At 43.9% G+C, this 22259-nt stretch overlaps 1 protein-coding gene across 1 annotated transcript; it reads left to right on the top strand.

The window, feature by feature from the left end:
• The first annotated feature begins 6438 nt into the window (after positions 1-6438).
• LOC139550646 (receptor-interacting serine/threonine-protein kinase 1-like) lies at positions 6439-21994 on the top strand. Its single transcript, XM_071361658.1, has 12 exons — positions 6439-6707; positions 7030-7234; positions 7595-7751; positions 7942-8079; positions 8502-8745; positions 10100-10249; positions 14523-14599; positions 14808-14883; positions 15944-16609; positions 16757-16909; positions 17358-17653; positions 20974-21994. The coding sequence occupies exons 2-11, from the start codon at positions 7077-7079 to the stop codon at positions 17651-17653; spliced, it is 2115 nt and encodes a 704-aa protein (XP_071217759.1). The 5' UTR covers positions 6439-6707; positions 7030-7076; the 3' UTR covers positions 20974-21994.
• Positions 21995-22259: the final 265 nt, after the last annotated feature.

Below are 22259 nucleotides of genomic sequence, written 5' to 3' on the forward strand. Positions count from 1 at the left end.
CTTCACGGTTGGGATGGTGTTCTTCGGCTTGCAAGCCTTCCCCTTTTTCCTCCAAACATAACAATGGTCATTATGGCCAAACAGTTCTATTTTTGTTTCATCAGACCAGAGGACATTTCGGAAAAAGTACGATATTTGTCCCCATGTGCAGTTACAAACAGTAGTCTGGCTTTTTTATGGCGGTTTTGGAGCAGTGGCTTCTTCCTTGCTGAGCGGCCTTTCAGGTTATGTCGATATAGGACTCGTTTTACCGTGGATATAGATACTTTTGTACCTGTTCCCTCCAGCATCTTCACAGGGTCTTTTGCTGTTGTTCTGGGATTGATTTGCACTTTTCGCACCAAAGTACGTTCATCTCTAGGAGACAGAACGCGTCTTCTTTCTGAGCGGTATGACGGCTGCAAGGTCCCATGGTGTTTATACTTGCGTACTATTGTTTGTACAGATGAACGTGGTACCTTCGGCCGTTTGGAAATTGCTCCCAAGGATGAACCAGACTTGTGGAGGTCTACAATTTATTTTCTGAGGTCTTGGCTGATTTGTTTTGATTTTCCCATTTTCCCACTGAGTTTGAAGGTAGGCCTTGAAATACATCCACAGGTACACCTCCAATTGACTCAAATTATGTTAATTAGCCTATCAGAAACTTCTAAAGCCATGATATCATTTTCTGGAATTTCCCAAGCTGTTTAAAGGCACAGTCAACTTAGTGTATGTAAACTTCTGAGCCACTGGAATTGTGACACAGTGATTTATAAGTGAAACAATCTGTCTGTAAACAACTGTTGGAAAAATTACTTGTGTCATGCACAAAGTAGATGTCCTAACCAACTTGCCAAAACTATAGTTTGTTAACAAGAAATGTGTGAAGTGGTTGAAAAATGAGTTTTAATGACTCCAACCTAAGTGTATGTAAACTTCCTACTTCAACTGTAGTTGGTTGGATGGGCTATTTACAGATGGACTGTGTACAGCTGCAGCGATTGGTAAGCTGCTCTGACAGCTGACGCTTAAAGTTAGTGAGGGAGATATAAGTCTCCAGCTTCAGTGATTTTGGAATTCGTTCTAGTCATTAGCAGCAGAGAACTGTAAGGAAAGGCAGCCAAAGGAGGTGTTGGCTTTGGGGATGACCAGTGAAATATACCTGCTGGAGTGCGTGCTACGGGTGGGTGTTGCTATGGTGACCAGTGAGCTGAGATAAGGCGGGTCTTTACCTAGCAAAGACTTATAGATGACCTGGAGCCAGTGGGTTTGGCGACGAATATGCAGCGAGGACCAGCCAACGAGAGCATACAGGTCGCAGTGGTGTGTAGTATATGGGGCTTTGGTGACAAAATGGGTGGCACTGTGATTGACTGCATTCAATTTGCTGAGTAGAGTGTTGGAGGCTTTTTTGTAAATGACTTCGCCAAAGTCAAGGATCGGTAGGATAGTCAGTTTTACAAGGGTATGTTTGGCAGCATGAGTGAAGGAGGCTTTGTTGTGAAATAAGAAGCCGATTCTAGATTTCATTTTGGATTGGAGATGCTTAATATGAGTCTGGAAGGAGAGTTTACAGTCTAACCAGACACCTAGGTATTTATAGTTGTCCACATATTCTAAGTCAGAATCGTCCAGAGTGGTGATGCGAGTCGGGGGGCGGGAGCGGGCAGCGATCGGTTGATGGGCATGCATTTCATTTTACTAGCATTTAAGAGCAGTTGGAGGCCACGGAAGGAGTGTTGTATGGCATTGAAGCTCGTTTGGAGGTTTGTTAACACAGTGTCCAAAGAAGGGCCAGATGTATACAGAATTGTGTGGTCTGCTTAGAGGTGGATCAAAGAATGACCCGCAGCAAGAACAACATCATTGATATATACAGAGAAAAGAGTCAACCCGAGAATTGAACCCTGTGGCACCCCAATAGAGACTGCCAGAGGTCCGGACAACAGGCCCTCCGATTTGACACACTGAACTCTATCTGAGAAGTAGTTAGTGAACCAGGCAAGGCAGTCATTAGAGAAACAAAGGCTGTTAAGTCTGCTGATAAGAATACGGTGATTGACAGAGTCGAAAGCCTTGGCCAGGTCGATGAAGACGGCTGCACAGATCTGTCTTTTATCGATGGCGGTTATGATATTGTTTAGGACCTTGAGCGTGGCTGAGGTGCACCCGTGACCAGCTTGGAAACCGGATTGCATAGCGGAGATGTCATGCACAAGCACACCCACTGTTTCTTGGCCACATAGGGCTCTCACGGGGTGGTCGCGAGAGTGCTCAGGTAGGTGTTAGGGGTTTCCATTGGTGCTACTACGGTGGAGAGTCCAGACCAGGTCTCCACCGTGCATATTCCCCCTGAATATGCCGATTTGGCTCTCGCCTTCTCTAAAAAAGAAGGCGACTCAATTACCACCTCATCGACGGGGCGATTGTGCGATAAATCTCCTGGTAGACGCTGCAGGAGTCACGTGTATCCCCTCTCACATGCGGAGACAGAGGCTATGGAAACATATGTCTCCGAATCCCTGCGTCAGGGGTACATTCGGTCCTCCACTTCACCTGCCTCCTCAAGTTTATTTTTTGTGAAGTAGAAGGAGGGAGGTCTGCGCCCTTGTATTGACTATCGGGGTCTGAATCAGATCACTGTGAGGTATAGTTACCCGCTACCGCTCATAGCCACAGCGATTGAGTCTATGCACGGGGCGCGCTTCTTCACTAAACTAGATCTCAGGAGTGCTTACAATCTGGTGCGTATCCGGGAGGGAGACGAGTGGAAGACGGATTTCAGTACCACCTTAGGGCACTATGAGTACCTCGTCATGCCGTACGGGTTGATGAATGCGCCATCAGTCTTCCATGCCTTTGTAGACGAGATTTTCAGGGACCTGCACGGGCAGGGTTTGGTGGTGTATATTGATGACATTTTTATATACTCCGCTACACATGCCGAGCATGTGTCCCTGGTGCGCAGGGTGCTTGGTCGCCTGTTGGAGCATGACCTGTACGTCAAGGCTGAGAAGTGCCTGTTCTTCCAACAGTCCGTCTCTTTCCTAGGGTATCGCATTTCCACCTCAGGGGTGGAGATGGAGAGTGACCGCATTTCAGCCGTGCGTAATTGGCCGACTCCCACCACGGAAAAGGAGGTGCAGTGGTTCTTAGGGTTTGCCAACTACTACCGGAGGTTTATCCGGGGGTTTGGTCAGGTAGCGGCTCCCATTACCTCACTGCTGAAGGGGGGCCCGGTACGCTTGCAGTGGTCAGCTGAGGCGGACAGGGCTTTTGGTCACCTGAGGGTTCTGTTTACCTCCCGTGCTGGCCCATCCAGATCCCTCTTTGGTGTTCATAGTGGAGGTGGACGCGTCCGAGGCTGGGATAGGAGCTGTGCTCTCTCAGCGCTCGGGTACACCACCGAAGCTCCGCCGCTGTGCCTTCTTCTCGAAGAAGCTCAGCCCGGCGGAGCGAAACTATGATGTGGGGGACCGGAAGCTGTTGGCTGTCGCCAAGGCCTTGAAGGCGTGGAGACATTGGCTTGAGGGGGCTAGACACCCTTCTCTCATCTGGACTGACCACCGCAATCTGGAGTACATCCGGGCAGCGAGGAGACTGAACCATCGCCAGGCAAGGTGGGCCATGTTTTTCACCCATTTTGTGTTTACCCTTTCCTACAGACCAGGCTCCCAGAACGTTAAGGAAGACGCATTGTCCCGGCTGTATGACACAGAGGAGCGGCCCATGAATCCCGCTCCCATACTCGCCGCCTCCTGCCTGGTGGCGCCAGTAGTGTGGGAGCTGGATACAGACATTGAGCAGGCGTTACGTGCAGAGCCCGCTCCCGTCCAGTGTCCCGCTGGGCGTCTGTACATCCCGTCTGCTGTTCGTGACCGGTTGATTTATTGGGCCCACACGTCACCCTCCTCTGGTCATCCTGGGATCGGTCGGACAGTGCACTGTTTGAGCGGGAGATACTGGTGGCCTACCTTGGCTAAGGACGTGAGGGTTTATGTTTCCTCCTGCTCGGTGTGCGCCCAGTGTAAGACTCAGAGGCACCTTCCCAGAGGTAAGATACACCCCTTACCCGTTCCACAGCGGCCTTGGTCGCACCTGTCGGTGCATTTTCTGACTTATCTTCCACTCTCACAGGGTAAAAACGCGATCCTGGTCACTGTGGATCGTTTCTCTAAGTCCTGTCATCTCCTCCCTCTGCCCGGTCTCCCTACGGCCCTACAGACTGCGGAGGCCTTGTTTACACACGTCTTCCGGCACTACGGGGTGCCTGAGAACATAGTGTCTGATCAGGGTCCCCAGTTCACGTCTAGGGTCTGGAAGGCATTCATGGAACGTCTGGGAGTCTCGATCAGTCTTACTTCAGGGTTTCACCCCGAGAGTAATGGGCAGGTGGAGAGAGTGAACCAGGATGTGGGTAGGTTTCTGCGGTCCTATTGCCAGGACCGGCCGGGGGAGTGGGCGGCGTTCGTGCCCTGGGCCGAGATGGCACAGATCTCGCTCCGCCACTCCTCCACTAACCTCTCTCCCTTCCGGTATGGTTCTGGCGCCTTGGCATCAGGGTCAGACCGAGGTTCCTGCGGTGGACGACTGGTTCAGGCACGCGGAGGAGACATGGGAAGCCGTCTATGCTGCAGGAGTTCCACCGTCTTCGTCCGGATCGCCCTGCGCCTCGCCCTCCGGGTCGTCCCCGAGGCCGGTGTGGAGGGGTATTGTCACGACTTCCGCCGAAGTTGGTCCCTCTACTTGTTCGGGCGGCGTTCGGCAGTCGAAGACACCGACCTAGCCATCGCTGATCCTCTTTTCATTTTCCTTTGGTTTTGTCTTGTCTTCCATCACACCTGGTTCCAATCCCATCAATTACATGTTGTGTATTTAACCCTCTGTTCCCCCTCATGTCCTAGTCTGTTATTGATTATTCTAAGTGCTTGTGCACGTCTGTGCGTCGGGTAATGTACCCATTATTTGATGGTTCTGTTTTCTGGTGGGTTTTTTGTTATTAAACTGCGCCGTTTGGAAACACAGTTTTTGCTCTCCTGCGTCTGACTTCTCTGCCGCCAGTACGCAGCCCATACAGGAGAAGGTACGGTGGGATTCGAAATGGTCGGTTATCTGGCCTGTTATTAATTACAGGACTTATTATTTTGGAGATGAGGCAAGCAGTGAGATACTGCAAACTTATTTTTATCTGTCTTCACATAAACCATAATGTATATATTGTTGAATAATTGCAATCACATATCATGACCAGTAATAACATATTGAGGGATATTTGCTTTGAATGAAAAGCTTACCAAACTTATTGAGCTTTGCTGTGGGCAGAAATTGTTACAATGCTGGCCTATACAAAATAGGCATCAAGGCCAGACAATAGTACATTTAGGCCTATTGCACCCATACAGTTATTGATTAAACCACTCATTCACTCAGACTCTATTACAGGCAGACAATAAGATCCAGTAAAACAGTGGATGCCAGGGTAACTGTAATGACCATGAAAGAGAACCCAGAGCAATGGCAAATGATGATGTGAAATACTTTGTTGTGGCTTTAGTGTGTGAGGACAGGCAAAGAATATAGAGGAGGTCGGGGGCGTTTACAGAATATAGGCCTACTCCAGATGTACTGTAGGCTTTGGCCTAACTCTGCACATTCAGTGTAGTCTAGTCACGTCACCCAAAACCATCAGAAGCCCAAAACCTTCAGAAGCGGTACAATTCAGGTGGTTTCCCATCCTGGTTTCAGAGAAAATCTGACTTTATCAATGGATCATAATCTCTTTGTTTTTGTGAGTGTGTTGCTTTAATTCAGTGTGGTTTGGCTGTGTTGAGTCATTGTGCCAGTAAGGGAAAGTGTCTTGTTATTTCCTTTTTAGTGTCTGTAAAGTACTCTGAGGTAGATTATGAAAAATTTTCAGGTTATTTTGAGGGTAGCTATTTTTATCCTTTAATATATTATTGTATTTTACCTGCTGCCTGTGGGTTCCACTGCCATAGGTTTTATTGATGTACTGTGTGTCATTCCTAAGTGTAAAGTGGCCTACGTTTTCTCTCTCTCTCTCTCTCTTTCTCTCTCTCTCTCTCATGAACTGTGATAGATGCATACCTCCAGTAGGCGGTGATAGTGCTTTATGTTACTGACATTGGCTAATATGCAATTTTATGAACATGTGAATTGTTTTGTCCAACTGTGATATCATTGAGTTTAGCCTAGCCTATTGCCCAGGCTAGGAATCCGTCTTTGACCAAAATGTTCAGCTCCATTCACACTTTATAATATAAACCGCAGAACCAAAAGGTTGAAAATTGTAAAATAATGTTTTTCTCAGTGGAGTTGTTGTTACAGTGCCTTCCCTAAAGTCAATCCCTGGCCGAGTCACACCAAATACTGTAAACATGGGACCTGATGCGTCGCCTCTTGGCACTCAGCATTAAGGAGATAGATTGGGGGTTAAGGCCCTGCGATAGACTAGCACCCTGTCCATTCACCAAGCTGCCTCACGCTACAGATACAGAATTTATAGGCTCCTGCCCTATGAGCCGTTTCGGCTCGCACAAAGCTACTTACTTACTATAGTCAGTGACTATTTGCATATAAATCATATGCTCCTTTCTCGATTAGCTACACTGGTCTGCAACTAACTTCCACAACATACTTCTAGTTGTTTCACTATTGCGGCAGCAAGGCAAATCCCGGAACTATACGCCTACCCGTGGAATTAAAAGGTAGGTTATTTATCTATAATTAACGATTTATCCTACATATTTTATCCTATTGAATACATAGACCTATTTACCTTGAATATTAAACTGGATACATGATTGATGTTATCCACTTTATGTGTTGACAACTCTTTAACAGAGCAAGTTACAGTATTGGATTTCCGACTACGTCTTTCACTTCCATATTCAGTTTTGTATTTCGAGTCAATGTAACGCCGCTGAAGCTCCTCAGCCTACTCCTCCAGTCGTTCGGAAATATACTATTGTTACTATTTACATTATGGGAGATTGTGATTGACCAGTAATAGAGCAATGTACCCATTAGTATCAACGCTAGAAGGAAATACCCGACCGAGGACCAGGTAGCAAGCCATGGCTACTGCGCAGGACTCCATCTACATGAAATCCGCGGACCTTATCAAAAAGGAGCCTCTGGACTACGGTGGATTCGGTACAGTGTATCTGTGCTATCACAAAACCCTCGGCCAGGTGGTTCTGAAGACCATCTACACCGGGCCACCGCGTAATGAGTGAGTATAACGGACTATGGTAGAGGATTCCCCCTGTGTCTGTAAGTGTTGTGACTGTCACGCTCTACTGAGTTTGATATTGTAGTCTAAACCAGGGATTCCCAAACTTTTTCACTCAGGGACTCCCTTCCAGCATTGGGAGTGCCAGTGGGTAGGCTTAGGCTACACTTATCCTTTCCTGTGACAGAAAGGACGATAAAACCAGAGAAATTGGGTGTCTATAGACATGTTCCTGTGATGTGTATAGTGATAAAGTAGGCTACAGTAGGCGGCCCAGTTAATACATAGGGATACATCTCCAAGTGAACATATTTCCCTAGCTCGTAGTCTTGACCAAGCCTTCCTCCCTCTCTCCCTCAGGGGCAGTAAGCAGTCCCTGCTAGAGGAGGGCAGCCTGATGAGCAGACTGAACCATGAACGGGTGGTCAAGCTGCTGGGGGTGATCCTGGAGGATGGGGACTACTCTCTGGTCATGGAGCTCCTCCCTAAAGGCAACCTGCTGGCCATGCTGGACCGGGTGAGAGGATATCACAAAAACAGTTAACTTAGTCTACAATGTCACTATATGAATGAGGTTAGGTCCTGGACTCACTGCAGAGATGGAAGGTTTTCCAACAGAACTCCATATCAGATTTTCTCTATGTAATATCAAGAAGCAATTTTCTCTCTGGGCAAACAACTTGTATATATTCCTGTCTTTTCTCCAGGTGCCTGTGCTGATATCCATCAAGGGCAGGATCATACTGGAGATTCTGGAGGGGATGGTGTACCTGATGAAGAACCGTGTCATACACAAAGATCTCAAACCAGAAAACATACTGGTGGACAAGGATTTTCACATCAAGGTACAGCACACACTGTATAATATGCTTTATTACTGTTTATATCATTGACTTTACTGTGTGTGTGTGTGTGTGTGTGTGTGTGAAGTCCCCACAAGAATAGTAAACAAAGAGAAATCTGACCAACTGGTCAAATGCTATTTCTAGGGGGTTAAGGTTAGAATTAGGGTTAGGTGAGCTAGGGTTAGGGTTAGTTTTAGGGTTAGGAGCTAGGGTTAGGGGTTAGGGAAAATAGGATTTGGGGACTGAATTGTGTGTCCCCCACAAGGTTAGTTATGCAAGACTGTGTGTGTGTGTGTATCCATGTGCATCTGTGTATTGATGTCTCTATGTTCAATGTATGTGTATGAATATGGATATGTGTGTAATCTGTGTATGCAATGCATGTACATGTATGAATATGCATGTCTGTATCTGTGCTCCAGATTGCAGACCTGGGCCTGGCCACCTGTCAGACGTGGAGCAGGCTGACTAAGGAGGAGTCTCGCAGGCAGAGCCGGCTGGCGCGTCCTGGGGCCGGGGGAGCGGGGGGCAGGGCAGCTGGTACTCTGTGCTACATGGCTCCTGAGCACCTGGACAGCATCCACACACGCTCCTCTGAGAAGTCTGACGTCTATAGCTTCGCTATTGTCGTATGGGTCATCCTCACTGGCAGTGAGCCATATGAAAGTGAGTGTTGCTCACTCACTCTACAGAGGACTGTTGCATTCAAATTAATCTGATGTGATTTCAGCCATATATATACTGAACAAAAATATAAATGCAACATGCAACAATTTCGAAGATTTTACTGAGTTACGGTTCATTGAAGGAAATCAATCAATTTAAATTAACTTACTGGGCCGTAATCTATAGATTTCACATGACTGGGAATACAGATATGCATCTATTTATCAGAGATACCTTCAAAAACGGTAGGGGGCGTGTATAAGAACACCAGTCAGTATCTGGTGTGACTACCATTTGCCTCATGCAGCACAACACATCTCCTTCGCATAGAGTTGAAGAGAGTTGTCCCACACCTCTTCAATGGCTGTGCGAAGTTGCTGGAGACTGGCAGGAACTGGAACAAGCTGTCGTACACGTTGATCCAGACCATAGAAAACATGCTCAATGGTTGACATGTCTGGTGAGTATGCAGGCCATGGAAGAACTGGGACATTTTCAGCTTTCAGGAATTGTGTAGAGATCCTTGCGACATGGGGATGTGAATTATCATGCTGAAACATGAGGTGATGGCGACGGATGAATGGCACGACAATGGGCCTCAGGATCTTGTCACAGTATCTCTGTGCATTCAAATTGCCATCGATAAAATGCAATTATATTCATTTTCCGTAGGTTATGCCTGCCCATACCATAACCCCATCGCCACCATGGGGCACTCTGTTCACAATGTTGACATCAGAAAACCACTCACCCACACATCGCCATACATGTGGTCTGCAGTTGTGAGGCCGGTTGGACGTACTGTCAAATTTTCTAAAATGACATTGGAGACGGCTTATTGTGCAGAAATTAACATTTAATTCTCTGGCAACAGCTCTGGTGGTCATTCATGCAGTCAGCATGGCAATTGCACACTTCCTCAACACTTGAGACATCTCTGGCGTTGTGTTGTGTGACAAAACTGCAAATTTTAGTGTGGCCGTTTATTCTCCCCAGCACAAGGTGCACCTGTGTAATGGTCATGCTGTCTATTCAGCTTCTTGTTATGCCACACCTGTCAGGTGGATGGATTATCTTGTCAAAGAAGAAATGCTCACTAACAGGGATAAAAAGACAATTTGTGCACAACATTTGAGAGAAATAAGCTTTTTGTGCTTATGGAAAATTTCTGGGATCTTTTATTTCAGCTCATGAAACCAACACTTGACATGTTGTGTTTATTTTTTTGTTCAGTGTTATTTGTGAACTCTGATATATGTTATAGTAAGAGGTCCTTTGTTCTTTTTTTATGAATGGATAAGATTTGAGATCAAATTTGAATGCACTGAATTAATATTGGATAAGTGTATTTCAGATGCTCGGAGTGAGGACCATATCTGCCAGTGTGTCCGTAAAGGTGATCGTCCTGATGAGGACCTCATCTCTGCTGATACTCCTGTAGAGATCACAGAGCTAATGAAGAGATGCTGGCATCAGGATCCACAACTACGACCAACATTCCAAGGTGCGTGTGCATGTGTGTAGTGAGATTGAGGTACGGGAATTCCTAAACACAGTATAATGCATTACAGTATACACAATGCCAATCAATACAATGTTATTTGTATAGCACTTTGTCCCAGCACAAATCATGAAACCCAAACCTAACCTTGAATAGCAAATTCAGGTCAACAGAAGCTTGGTATAACTCCTAAAGGTAGTGTAGATAACCCTTGAGAGGAATTAGACCCTAGGGAGTCCCCATACTCCCGTGGCTAGCTGGACCTACTGTAACCGCGGTGAAATGGCTGGCTGGGGAGTAGTGCGCGCCAGTAGTGTTTCAATTGGTGACGTCGCTCGCTCCGAGACCTTGAAGTAGTTTTGTCCCTTGCTCTGAAAGGTAAGGCAATAGGTAACGATGCTTCGTGGGAGGCAGTTGTTGTGTTCAGAGGGTCACTGTTTCGAGCCCAGGCTGGGGCAAGGAGAAGGACGGAAGCAATACTGTTACACGTGTACAGACATGGCATTAACTTCTTATGGCTGCAATCCAGGTAACGGGATGATATGACAACAGCCAGTGAAAGTGCAGGGCGCCAAATTCAAAACAACAGAAATCTCATAATTACAATTCCTCAGACATACATGTGTCTTATACCATTTTAAAGGTAATCTTGTTGTTAATCCCACCAAAGTGTCCGATTTCAAATGTGCTTTTCAGCGAAAGCACCACAAACGATTATGTTAGGTCACACCAAACCACAATAAGCACAGCCATTTTTCCAGCGAAAGATAGCAGTCACAAAAAGCACAAATAGAGATAAAATTAATCACTAACCTTGGATGATCTTCATCAGATGACACTCATAGGACTTCATGTTACACAATACATGTATGTTTTGTTTGATAAAGTTCATATTTATATAAAAAAATCTGTGTTTACATATGCGCGTTACATTCACTAGTTCCAAAAACATCCAGTGATAGTGCATAGCCACATCGTTTCAACAGAAATACTCATCATAAATATAGATGATAATACAAGTTATACACATGGAATTATAGATATACCTCTCCTTAATGCAACCGCTTTGTCAGATTTCAAAAAAACTTTACGTAAAAAGCAAACCATGCAATAATCTGAGACGGAGCTCAGAACAATAGTCAAATTAGCCGCCATGTTGGAGTCAACAGAAACCAGAACTTACATGATAAATATTCCCTTACCTTTGATGATCTTCATCAGAATGCATTCCCGGGAATCCCAGGTCCACAATACATGCTTGATTTGTTCGATAATGTCCGTTATTTATGTCCAATTAGCTACTTTGGTTAGCGCGTTTGGTAAACAATTCCAAAGTCACGAAGCGCGTTCACTAAAACCTGACGAAATGTCCGTAACAGTCAGTAGAAACATGTCAAACGATGTATTGAATCAATCTTTAGAATGTTGTTAAAATAAATCTTGAATAACGTTCCAACCGGAGAATTACATTGACTTCAGATAAGCGATGGAACGGAGCTGCCTCTCATGTGAACGCGTGTGGTCAAAGAAAGTTCACCTCATGGCAGTGGTGACTAATTCTCCTCTCATTCGGCTCCCCTTCCCAGTAGAGTCATCAGACACAGTTCTACAGACTGTTGACATCTAGTGGAAGCCGTAGGAAGTGAATACTCATTCATATCTCGCTGTGATTTCAATGGGATCTTGGTTGAAACTCGACCAGCCTTAGAATTTCCACTTCCTGTTTGGATTTTTTCTCAGGTTTTTGCCTGCCAAATGAGTTCTGTTATACTCACAGACATAATTCAAACAGTTTTAGAAACTTCAGAGTGTTTTCTATCCAATACTAATAATAATACGCATATATTAGTAACTGGGACTGAGGAGTAGGCCGTTAACTGTGGGCACCTTTCATCCAAGCTACTCAATACTGCCCCTGCAGCCAGAAGAAGTTAAAGGGGGTGTGTGTTTCTCTCTCTCACGTACATATGCATACACACACACACACACACACACACACACACACACACACACACACACACACACACACACATATGTGTGTATATACACACACGTGTGTGTATATACTTACATATACACACACACATATATACATACACATACACATATATATATATACATATGTTTACATATATATGGTGTATATATAGGGTATATATGTGTGTATTTTATATGTACATATATATATATACATATACACACACATATATACTGTTGAAGTCGGAAGTTTGCATACAGTTAGGTTGGAGTCATTAAAACACATTTTTCAACCACTTCACAAATGTATTGTTAACAAACTATAGTTTTGGCAAGTCGGTTAGGACATCTACTTTGTGCATGACACAAGTAATTTTTCCAACAATTGTTTACAGACAGATTATTTAACTTATAATTCACTGTATCACAATTCCAGTGGGTCAGAAGTTTACATACACTAAGTTGACTGTGCCTATAAATAGCATGAAAAATTCCAGAAAATGATGTCATGGCTATAGAAGCTTCTGATAAGCTAATTGACATCATTTGAGTGAATTGGAGGTGTACCTATGGATGGATTTCAAGGCCTACCTTCAAACTCAGTGCCTCTTTGCTTGACATTATGGGAAAATCAAAAGAAATCAGCCAAGACCTCAGAAAAGAATTGTAGACCTCCACAAGTCTGGTTCATCCTTGAGAGCAATTTCCAAATGACTGAAGGTGCCACGTTCACCTGTACAAGCAATAGTACGCAAGTATTAACACCATGGGACCACGCAGCCGTCATACCACTCAGGAAGGAGACGCGTTCTGCAAATCAATCCCAGAACAACAGCAAAGGACCTTGTGAAGGTGCTGGAGGAAAAATATCTACATCCACAGTCAAACGAGTCGTATATCGACATAACCTGAAATGCCACTCAGCAAGGAAAAAGCCACTGCTCCAAAACCTCCATAAAAAAAAGCCAGACTACGGTTTGCAACTGCACATGGGGACAAATATCGTACTTTTTTCAGAAATGTCCTCTGGTCTGATGAAACAAGAATAGAACTGTTTGGCCATAATGACCATCGTTATGTTTGGAAGGAAACGGTGGAGGCTTGCAAGCCGAAGAACACCATCCCAACCATGAAGCACGTGGGTGGCAGCATCATGTTGTGGGGGTGCTTTGCTGCAGGAGGGACTGGTGCGCTTCACAAAATAGATGGCATCATGAGGGAGGAAAATTATGTGGATATATTGAAGCAACATCTCAAGACATCAGTCAGGAAGTTAAAGCTTGGTCGCAAATGGGTCTTCCAACTGGACAATGACCCCAAGCATACTTCCAAATTTGTGGTAAAATGGCTTAAGGACAACAAAGTCAAGGTATTGGAGTGGCCATCAAAGCCCTGACCTCAATCCTATAGAAAATGTGTGGGCAGAACTGAAAAAGCGTGTGTGAGCAAGGAGGCCTACAAACCTGACTCAGTTACAAAATTCACCCAATTTATTGTGGGAAGCTTGTGGAAGGCTACCCAAAATGTTTGACCCAGGTTAAACAATTTAAAGGCAATGCTACCAAATACTAATTCAGTGTATGTAAACTTCTGACCCACTGGGAATGTGATGAAAGAAATAAAAGCTGAAATAAATCACTCTCTACTATTATTCTGACATTTCACATTCTTAAAATAAGCTGTGATCCTAACTGACCTAAACCAGGGAATTTTTACTAGGATTAAATGTCAGGAATATAGAAAAACGGAGTTTAAATGTATTTGGCTAAGGTGTATGTAAATTTCCGACTTTATATAGAGAAAGAGAGAGAGAGAGAGAGAGAGAGAGAGATAATCTCTACCCGGCACAGACAGAAGAGGACTGGGCACCCCTCAGCCATGTTCTTCTAGGTTTCTTCCTAGGTTCCTGCCTTTCCAGGGAGTTTTTCCTAGCCACTGTGCTTCTGCAATGCTTGCTGTTTGGGGTTTTAGGCTAGGTTTCTGTATTAGCACTTTTTGACATCTGCTGATGTAAAAAGGGCTTTATAAATAAATGTGATTGATATTGCAGAGCATTTATAACTTATACATTTCAACACATATTAAAAACTACTGCAATATGCAACCAATATGCTGTATTCATCTTCACAAGTCAACCTTGGACCTATTAATCAATTAGTACTGCAACAAGCATCAATTTAAGCGAGCCCATGGCATTCACAAGTCTAATGTTGCATCATGGTCTAATACGCAGACTATTCTGTGGCTGTTGCTATATTAGTCATATGACTGCTCTGATTTTCACATGTTCTCTACACAGAGGGCTACAACACCTTCCTGCCCGTCTACAGGGAGAAGTTAGAGCCAGATGTAGAGAGGGACTCACTTGGTCTCAGAGTAAGTTGCTTGTGTGAACAAAGTGACAGCATTGTCATGAGTACATTATTGAATGAACCAAGTGCACAACAAATCAGAGACGAAAACAAATACAGTAACTACATGAAAGATATTGATGGGTGTTTAATATTACCATAATATTACCAAATGTATCATATAAGGTCCAAAACACTTTTTTTAAACTGTGATCTGTTTCATTGGCATGCAGGACTTGTACGAGGGGCCAGAGGAGCTGGTGGAGAAGATGAAATCTTTATCCATGTCCCCTGAGAGCCTTAAAGCAGGTGAGCAGTCTGAGCACAACATGAGGCAGGCTTCATGACCCTGGCCCTCTATAGCTCTCCGTCTTACAACTCTACACTGCTCTCTGCATCTTTATACATGACGTACACCTCCAGACCACTCACAGCCGTATGTCTTACAACTCTACACTGCTCTCTGCATCTTTATACATGGCGTACACCTCCAGACCACTCACAGCCGTATGTCTTACAACTCTACACTGCTCTCTGCATCTTTATACATGACGTACACCTCCAGACCACTCACAGCCGTATGTCTTACAACTCTACACTGCTCTCTGCATCTTTATACATGACGTACACCTCCAGACCACTCACAGCCATATGTCTTACAACTCTACACTGACGTACACCTCCAGACCACTCACAGCCGTATGTCTTACAACTCCACTCACTGCCTTGTTAAACAGTGTCAGCGTGGTTTAGGCTTGCGTCAAGTTTAATATATAATATACTTTGCCTGAGCCCACGGATCCAAAAGTTTGGACAAAGTGCACTGAACTATCTGACATGAAAGAAAAGGGATACAAAAATCCAATGGGATGGGATGCACAAAGACCTTTACTTGAAATTTTCCAGTATAATATAGGTTCAGCAAATCCCCTTATTGTTTGGGATACCTTTTAAATGTACCTTCAGGTCATTCAATATTCATCAATAATAAAAAAGCAGTTTCTGGCTAAAGAAACAAGACAAACAAGGGAAATCCATGAACTAATAGTACAGGTAGATGGCAATAAAAACGATAGTACAGAGATACAAAATAAGTTGGAGGAAAAACAAAAAGAACTTGAGGAACTTATTCAAGAACGATCTAATACTTTAATGTTACCACTTCCTTGTGTTTTTTGTAATAAATAATAATAAAAAATAAAAAATACCTTTTACTTGAGGTCTTTGCCCGTTTCTAGATTTTCTATTCAAATCTCTCATTCTCATCAATAATCAAACCATTTATACGACAAGTTGGATCTTTATACGACAACACCTTAATTTAGAATTCAGCTATTAAAAATGAACCCTCTACCCCTTCTCCCTATAGACCGGCTGGCTCCCTTGCTGAGCTCAGACAGTGCTAGGGCTGTTCGTATAGAGGCTGGTCCAGTGGAGGCCTGCATCGAGGACCTGAACCTCTTCCTCCCCTGTGAGCACTCCCTTATCCAACCAGATAGCTGTGCCCTCAGCCCCGTCAGCACCACCTCGGGCATGGAGCTCAAAATGGTCAACGAACTCTCAGCCCTGGAAGTCAAACTAGCCCAGCAGTTGGAATATCACAAATACGCCAGCTACAACCGGATGGACCAGCTTGACTTCAGCCCCTACCCTAATCCTCACCCTTCCACCCCACAGCGCCTCAGCTCACAGGACCCCACCGCCAACAGAGGGCTCCCCAAAACCCAGGCCGTCCAGCCCAGCAGCGTGGAGCTGAACCCCCACCTCCGTCTTTCTAGCCTAGGCGTGTACAAGGCCGCGGACCCCTCAGGGGCCACCACACCCAGGCGCCAGCTTTCCAGCCACATGCCTGAGTCCTCCAGCAGCCCCTCTCTAAGCCAGGGCCAGTACTCCTCCCAGCAGCAGTATCCCTACGCCCAGTACTACCGCCTCCAGTCCTGGCCAGCCTACCCAGTGCCAGAGTCAGCTGCCCCAGACCTCACTGCAGGGCTGCGCCTGAACTCGGATGGCAAGGTTAGACCTCCACAGGACCCAGGTAGGGGTGAAGCACAGAGATTACAGTGCTTGATACCACTATTACCATTACTAAAGCTGATGCAGATTCCCCAATCAGCATGACAGCGATCTACCACTTCAATTAGAAAAGCATTTATGAGAAGCAGTGTGTGTGTATGGGTTGTAGGAGGCCTGTTCATCCAGAATGCCAGAGGGATCCAGATAGGGAGCAACAACACACTCAGCATCAGGGACCACGAGTCTTACAGCAGGTCAGCCAGCTCTCTCTCCAATGGGGCAAACTCATACTCTCTACTCAAAGAGACCCTGCAGATGAACGGTAAGAATATAATCCTGCAAAGAGGAGCCTACTTCCTGAAAATAGACATCTTCCTATCTTTCTATGTCATGTTTTCTACTTTTAGTCCCATATTTTGTATCTAGCCACAATATAAGGGTTCTTACATTGTTTGTTTACTGGAATGAATGGAACAGCGTCAAACACGTTGTTTCCATGTGTTTGATACCATTCCATTTATGCCATACCGGCCAATTCAATGAGCCTGCCCTCCTATATATCTTCCCACCAGCCTCCTCTGTTGGGGTTATAATTGGGTTGGATAGTTCAACTAAGACCATGGGGCATTTATAAGTGGTATTATTCAACAGTAAATTGCTATGTATCATTAATTGACAGTAAATGATCAAAAACCCTTAAATATCACAGACAAGGGTCTTTAACTTCCATTTTACACAATATGTTCTGTTGTGTCCTGTCCCGTGTTCAGAGGACCAGGCAGTGACTGAAGAGCACCTTGATCTCCTGAGAGAAAACATCGGGAAGGAATGGAAGCGCTGCGCCCGTCGTCTGGGCCTGAGCGAGGTGGAGGTGGACACCATCGACCAGGACTACCATCGTGACGGGTTGCCTGAGAAGGTGCACCAGATGCTGGAGCGCTGGAGGATGAAAGAGGGCTGTGTGGGCTGCACAGTGGGCCGGCTCTGCAGAGCACTGGAGAACTGTGTCAAAGTAGACCTGGTAAAGAAGCTTCTTCATGCCTGCAGGACCAATACTTCTCCATAGGTACAGTAGACTATCTATTCCAGTAACCCCTACCCCTAATCCAGAGAGAGAATTTCAACTACCACCCACAACCTTACATTCCTGCCGACCAATGTAACGTGTAATGTTTGAGAGTTGTTAGTATTGAATTTTCCTGCCATAGGATATGAGTGTACAGGTTATATGGAACCCAAACCGGCTGTGCACGTGTGCCATCATGCATACATTTATTTTCTCCCCCCACACCAAACGCGATCACGACACGCAGGTTAAAATATCAAAACAAACTCTGAACCAATTATATTAATTTGGGGACAGGTCGAAAAGCATTAAACATTTATGGCAATTTAGCTAGCTAGCTTGCACTTGCTAGCTAATTTGTCCTATTTAGCTAGCTTGCTGTTGCTAGCTAATTTGTCCTGGGATATAAACATTGAGTTGTTATTTTACCTGAAATCCACTAGGTCCTCTACTCCGACAATTAATCTACACATAAAAGTGGTCAACCGAATCGTTTCTAGTCATCTCTCCTAGACTTTTTCTTCTCTTGACTTTATATTTTGATTGGCAAGTTTCATAAATTAGGTGCATTACCGCCACTGACCTCGTTCGTCTTTCAGTCACCCACGTAGGTATAACCAATGAGGAGATGGCACGTGGGTACCTGCTTCTATAAACCAATGAGGAGATGGGAGAGGCAGGACTTGCAGCGCCATCTGCGTCACAAATAGAACTGACTTCTATTTTAGCCCTTGGCAACGCAGACGCTCGTTGGCGCGTGCAAGCAGTGTGGGTGCAATAATTGAATAATATAGATTTCTAAATTTATTTTGCAACGCGAGCGGTGTAGTCAGCCTGTTAGTTCTCATTCTCAGCCCGAACCCGATAGGACCAGTCCTCAAATTCTGTGAATTGATTTGGTCTGGGTGGGTTCCGTGCTGTATTAAGAAAAAATGTACTTTGCGTGTCTGTGCACATTTTAGCTCTTTCTCAGCACCAGCAGAGGCTGGATTCCAATATTGGCTGGGCCAGAGAAATTTGTGGCCATGATGAAACTTTTTTTCTGATGATTGAAATTTTTCTAAATTGCAATACGAATAAGCTGGAGTGTACTCAGGAGAATGATGATCCACAATACCACGACAGGCAGCGCATCTCAGTATCAGGAGAATGATGATCCACAATACCACGACAGGCAGCGCATCTCAGTATCAGGAGAAGCCCATATTCCAATGGGATCTTTTAATGCCGATACATTCTAACAAAATACACCCTATGACTGCCCCGCTAATGTGCCTTGCAGGACCTTGTAAACTATCGAAAGTAGGCCAAATGTTTTCCTAATCATAACATGCATTCAAAACACGAGGCTTTTGAGTGATTGTTCAAATGTATGTTTGGCAGAAAATCTAGTAATTTATTATTTAATTATTCAAGGCTCCCTTTGTTATTTCATTTCAAAATAAAATGCTTGATTGTATTTAAAGTCATGAATGACTTGTATGCTGTGGAATGACTTGAATGAATGATTGGTTGATTGAAGTAGGCTGTTACGTTAAGACAATAAACAGGACACGCTCTCACGGCTCGATGGTGGATAGATCATCCTATAAGGCTTAGGCTACTACGTGAGGCAAGAGCAAAATAATAGTCTACATTGATTAAACCCTGTTAAACTGAGTGGTGATTTTGGGCCCTTACAGGGCCTGGTGAAAATAAATAATAATCAGAAAATAGAAAGTGACATCATTTGAAAGCTACAGGCATTTTCTTTTTGGAAATCGAACTCAAATCTTACTGCTGGCAATGTCATAAGAATCTTCTCCCCACCGCCCCCCATAAAAGGCCATAAATCATGGTCAAGTCACCAAAAATACAAACATTTAGTTTGCATGGAAAGGGTACACCCTGTTGGTCATTGTAAAGCAGTGCCTTTCCTTCTCCATCCACATGACCTTCTATGCATCCTCCACGCGCACCGTTTAGCTAGCTCATTGTTTACAATAGGAACAGTGAATGGGACAAGAAGTTTATAGTTTCTTCACCTGTCTGTGTCTTATAGATATATTTTTTTTTCAATAACTTCAAAGCCTGATTGCTAAGGTAATTTTAAGATGTCAGGCTTGAAAATCCATTCAGCCATTTTGGCACAGTGACTCACTACCCAAACCAGACGCAACTGGTTTTAAGTAGCAAAGAGACATCATATGGTCTCATACTGCTATCTAGTGGACGAACTGAGAATCAGACAGAGGATATATGGTATGGCAAATTGCATAAACACTGCGTTCCAATGGGAATTGGTCCATGTTTAGAGCAACACCATTAGGTAAAAGTTTGGACTACATTTTTCTTAATTTTTTTTAGAATTCCCTTTGGAAAAGTAATTGGTCGAATAAAAAACATGAGTTGGCGCGCACACCCATAGAAAATTATTTTATGTAGACGGCGAATAAACTACAAGCTATGAAAATTAGAGTTGCACACTATATATAAACTCCCAGTAATTTATTGGGTGAATTCTTTTTATAGCTTTTGGAACAGTAATTGGTGACATATTTATCTCAAAACTAGACGTTCAAATCTCTTATTCCCCAAAATGGGGGACAATTGGGGGGACCCTCCGAAAAGAAAAAGTACATTAAAGTTTTTGGGGGTCTGCTGTATCTCAGGCTCTGTAGTAGTCACATTGTTTATGACACCCGTATCTGAATCCCACAGTTCTTACCTTTCTAACAGTACTATATGTGTTTGTAGGACTTATCATTTTGAAACCGAAATGTACTTTGAGGGTAGTATACAATAGTGTGTGTCATTTAGAAAATTCTACTAGAGGGGGTCAGAGTTTAACAGTTGATAGGCTACACTTGATTTAGGCTACATTATTGCATGCTAAATGTTTCTGATCAGTGATAGATGCCCAAACAAATAAATGAGTTACCACCTTCACTTGCCCAGCCAGAGATCAATTAACCAAATATACAGACAGAGATTCAGTAACACAAAATCACATTGATTAATTATCAGTCACAGGCTTTTGGTAGGGAGTAGGACACTGTTCATACTGTATTTTTTGGTATGTTACTTTTACCATAACATTCTTGTTGAATACCCAGTTCTTTTTGAGTTACCATTAAATATTGTACTCTCCCCTTTATTTTAGATTTGGACAAATAAACATTCTTTGGATATATATGAATGTCTAACATCTGTTAACATCTGATGCTACATAGCCCTGTACGGCTTAAATAAATATCTTCTGTGAATCCATAAAGGCAGACAAATTTTGAGGCTTGATCGAAAAGATCCATATTTAATATTTGGTCCTTTATCCTGTGTAGGTACACTGGCAATGGTGGGCTGTGGAAGCAGAGTGCTTGTGGCGAATGATCTTGTTCCGTCTGCAGTGTACGAAGATTTGCTGATACTGCACGTCTCCTGGAAAGACATGGTTGTGGTGTTACCATTTGACACTTTTTGTGGAAGGGACGTAGGGAAACAGGCCTTTGTTGGTATCGGTGTCAACCGATTGGGACCTACAGTAAGTGTTTAGAGACAGACTAGTGTATTGTTTAGGGACAATGAGGGACATTAGGAGCTGCTTTTGAATGGAAAGATCAGTCAACATCTGGGGGGGCTGCAGAAGGTGTCTTAGAAGGGCAGTTTTTACACATTATGTATTGTTGTGTATGGGAGATTGAGGAGAAATTGCACCATTCAATCCTTCTCATATACAACTTTACATTTACTGTCTCTAAGCACAACCCCCTTCCTCATCTCAAAAACCTATTTGTAAACCTCCCCAGCCCATTGACTTTGATAGATTATTATTGTCAATTTTTTGTAGACGTGTCTTTGCATTGTGTTTTGAGAATCTGCAGAGAGAAGAATGAAATGGTTGTGTCATTACTATTGTCTTGATTTTATACCTTTCAGTGTCCCTTGCTTGTTTTTGTCCCACAATCTTGTTGCACTCCATAATTGCAAGGTGTGTCCCCTCCCTCATGCCGCTGCTTTGGGGTATTTTTCAGCAGGGCCTGTGGAAGGACTCCAAGTAACCCGAGTTTTACAAAGAGAAAAAGGTAAGAAGAGAACAGGGGTAGTACACTAAATTGATCATATGGACTGGAAGGTACTCTGTGGTCCTCAGGCTACATCTAACCACCTGTAACCCCATAACACAAACAATACCCAATTCATGTTTATGCCATGCTTACTGTAAATTGAGCTATTTTAGCTGTCGGCTCTAAATATTTTTGCCAATTTACCTTCACCTTGTGCAGAGCTTGGGGTTGGAATCACATGCTGGGGGAATCAGATTATGTACCACCTAAAACAACAATACACAATTTAACCACCCCACCAGTTGTATTGATCTCTATTAGATTGGCTAGCTTACCATACCTAACATGGACATTGCAATATTGTCAACTTGCTGTTAGCTAGTTAGCATCACTAAATTGGCAGCAAGATTGCTAGCCAACTGAGAACCAACTAACCAACCATAAACAATTTATACACATTCATCATTACTACCAACACACCGACAGTGAGTTAGTTATATCGGCAATTCTATTTGGCTACTAGATTGAGTTAGTCTTATTTGCTAATGTTTGCTATCTTACGT

Source organism: Salvelinus alpinus, chromosome 23 (genome assembly GCF_045679555.1).
Source record: "Salvelinus alpinus chromosome 23, SLU_Salpinus.1, whole genome shotgun sequence".
NCBI lineage: Eukaryota > Metazoa > Chordata > Actinopteri > Salmoniformes > Salmonidae > Salvelinus > Salvelinus alpinus.

Bases quoted from the DNA above. Each gene is read 5' to 3' on its own strand.
- LOC139550646 (XM_071361658.1), top strand. From the start codon at position 7,077: ATGGCTACTGCGCAGGACTCCATCTACATGAAATCCGCGGACCTTATC. The intron at 14,600-14,807 runs GTAAGTTGCTTG...ATTGGCATGCAG, and splicing joins GGGACTCACTTGGTCTCAGA to GACTTGTACGAGGGGCCAGA. The intron at 14,884-15,943 runs GTGAGCAGTCTG...TTCTCCCTATAG, and splicing joins CCCTGAGAGCCTTAAAGCAG to ACCGGCTGGCTCCCTTGCTG.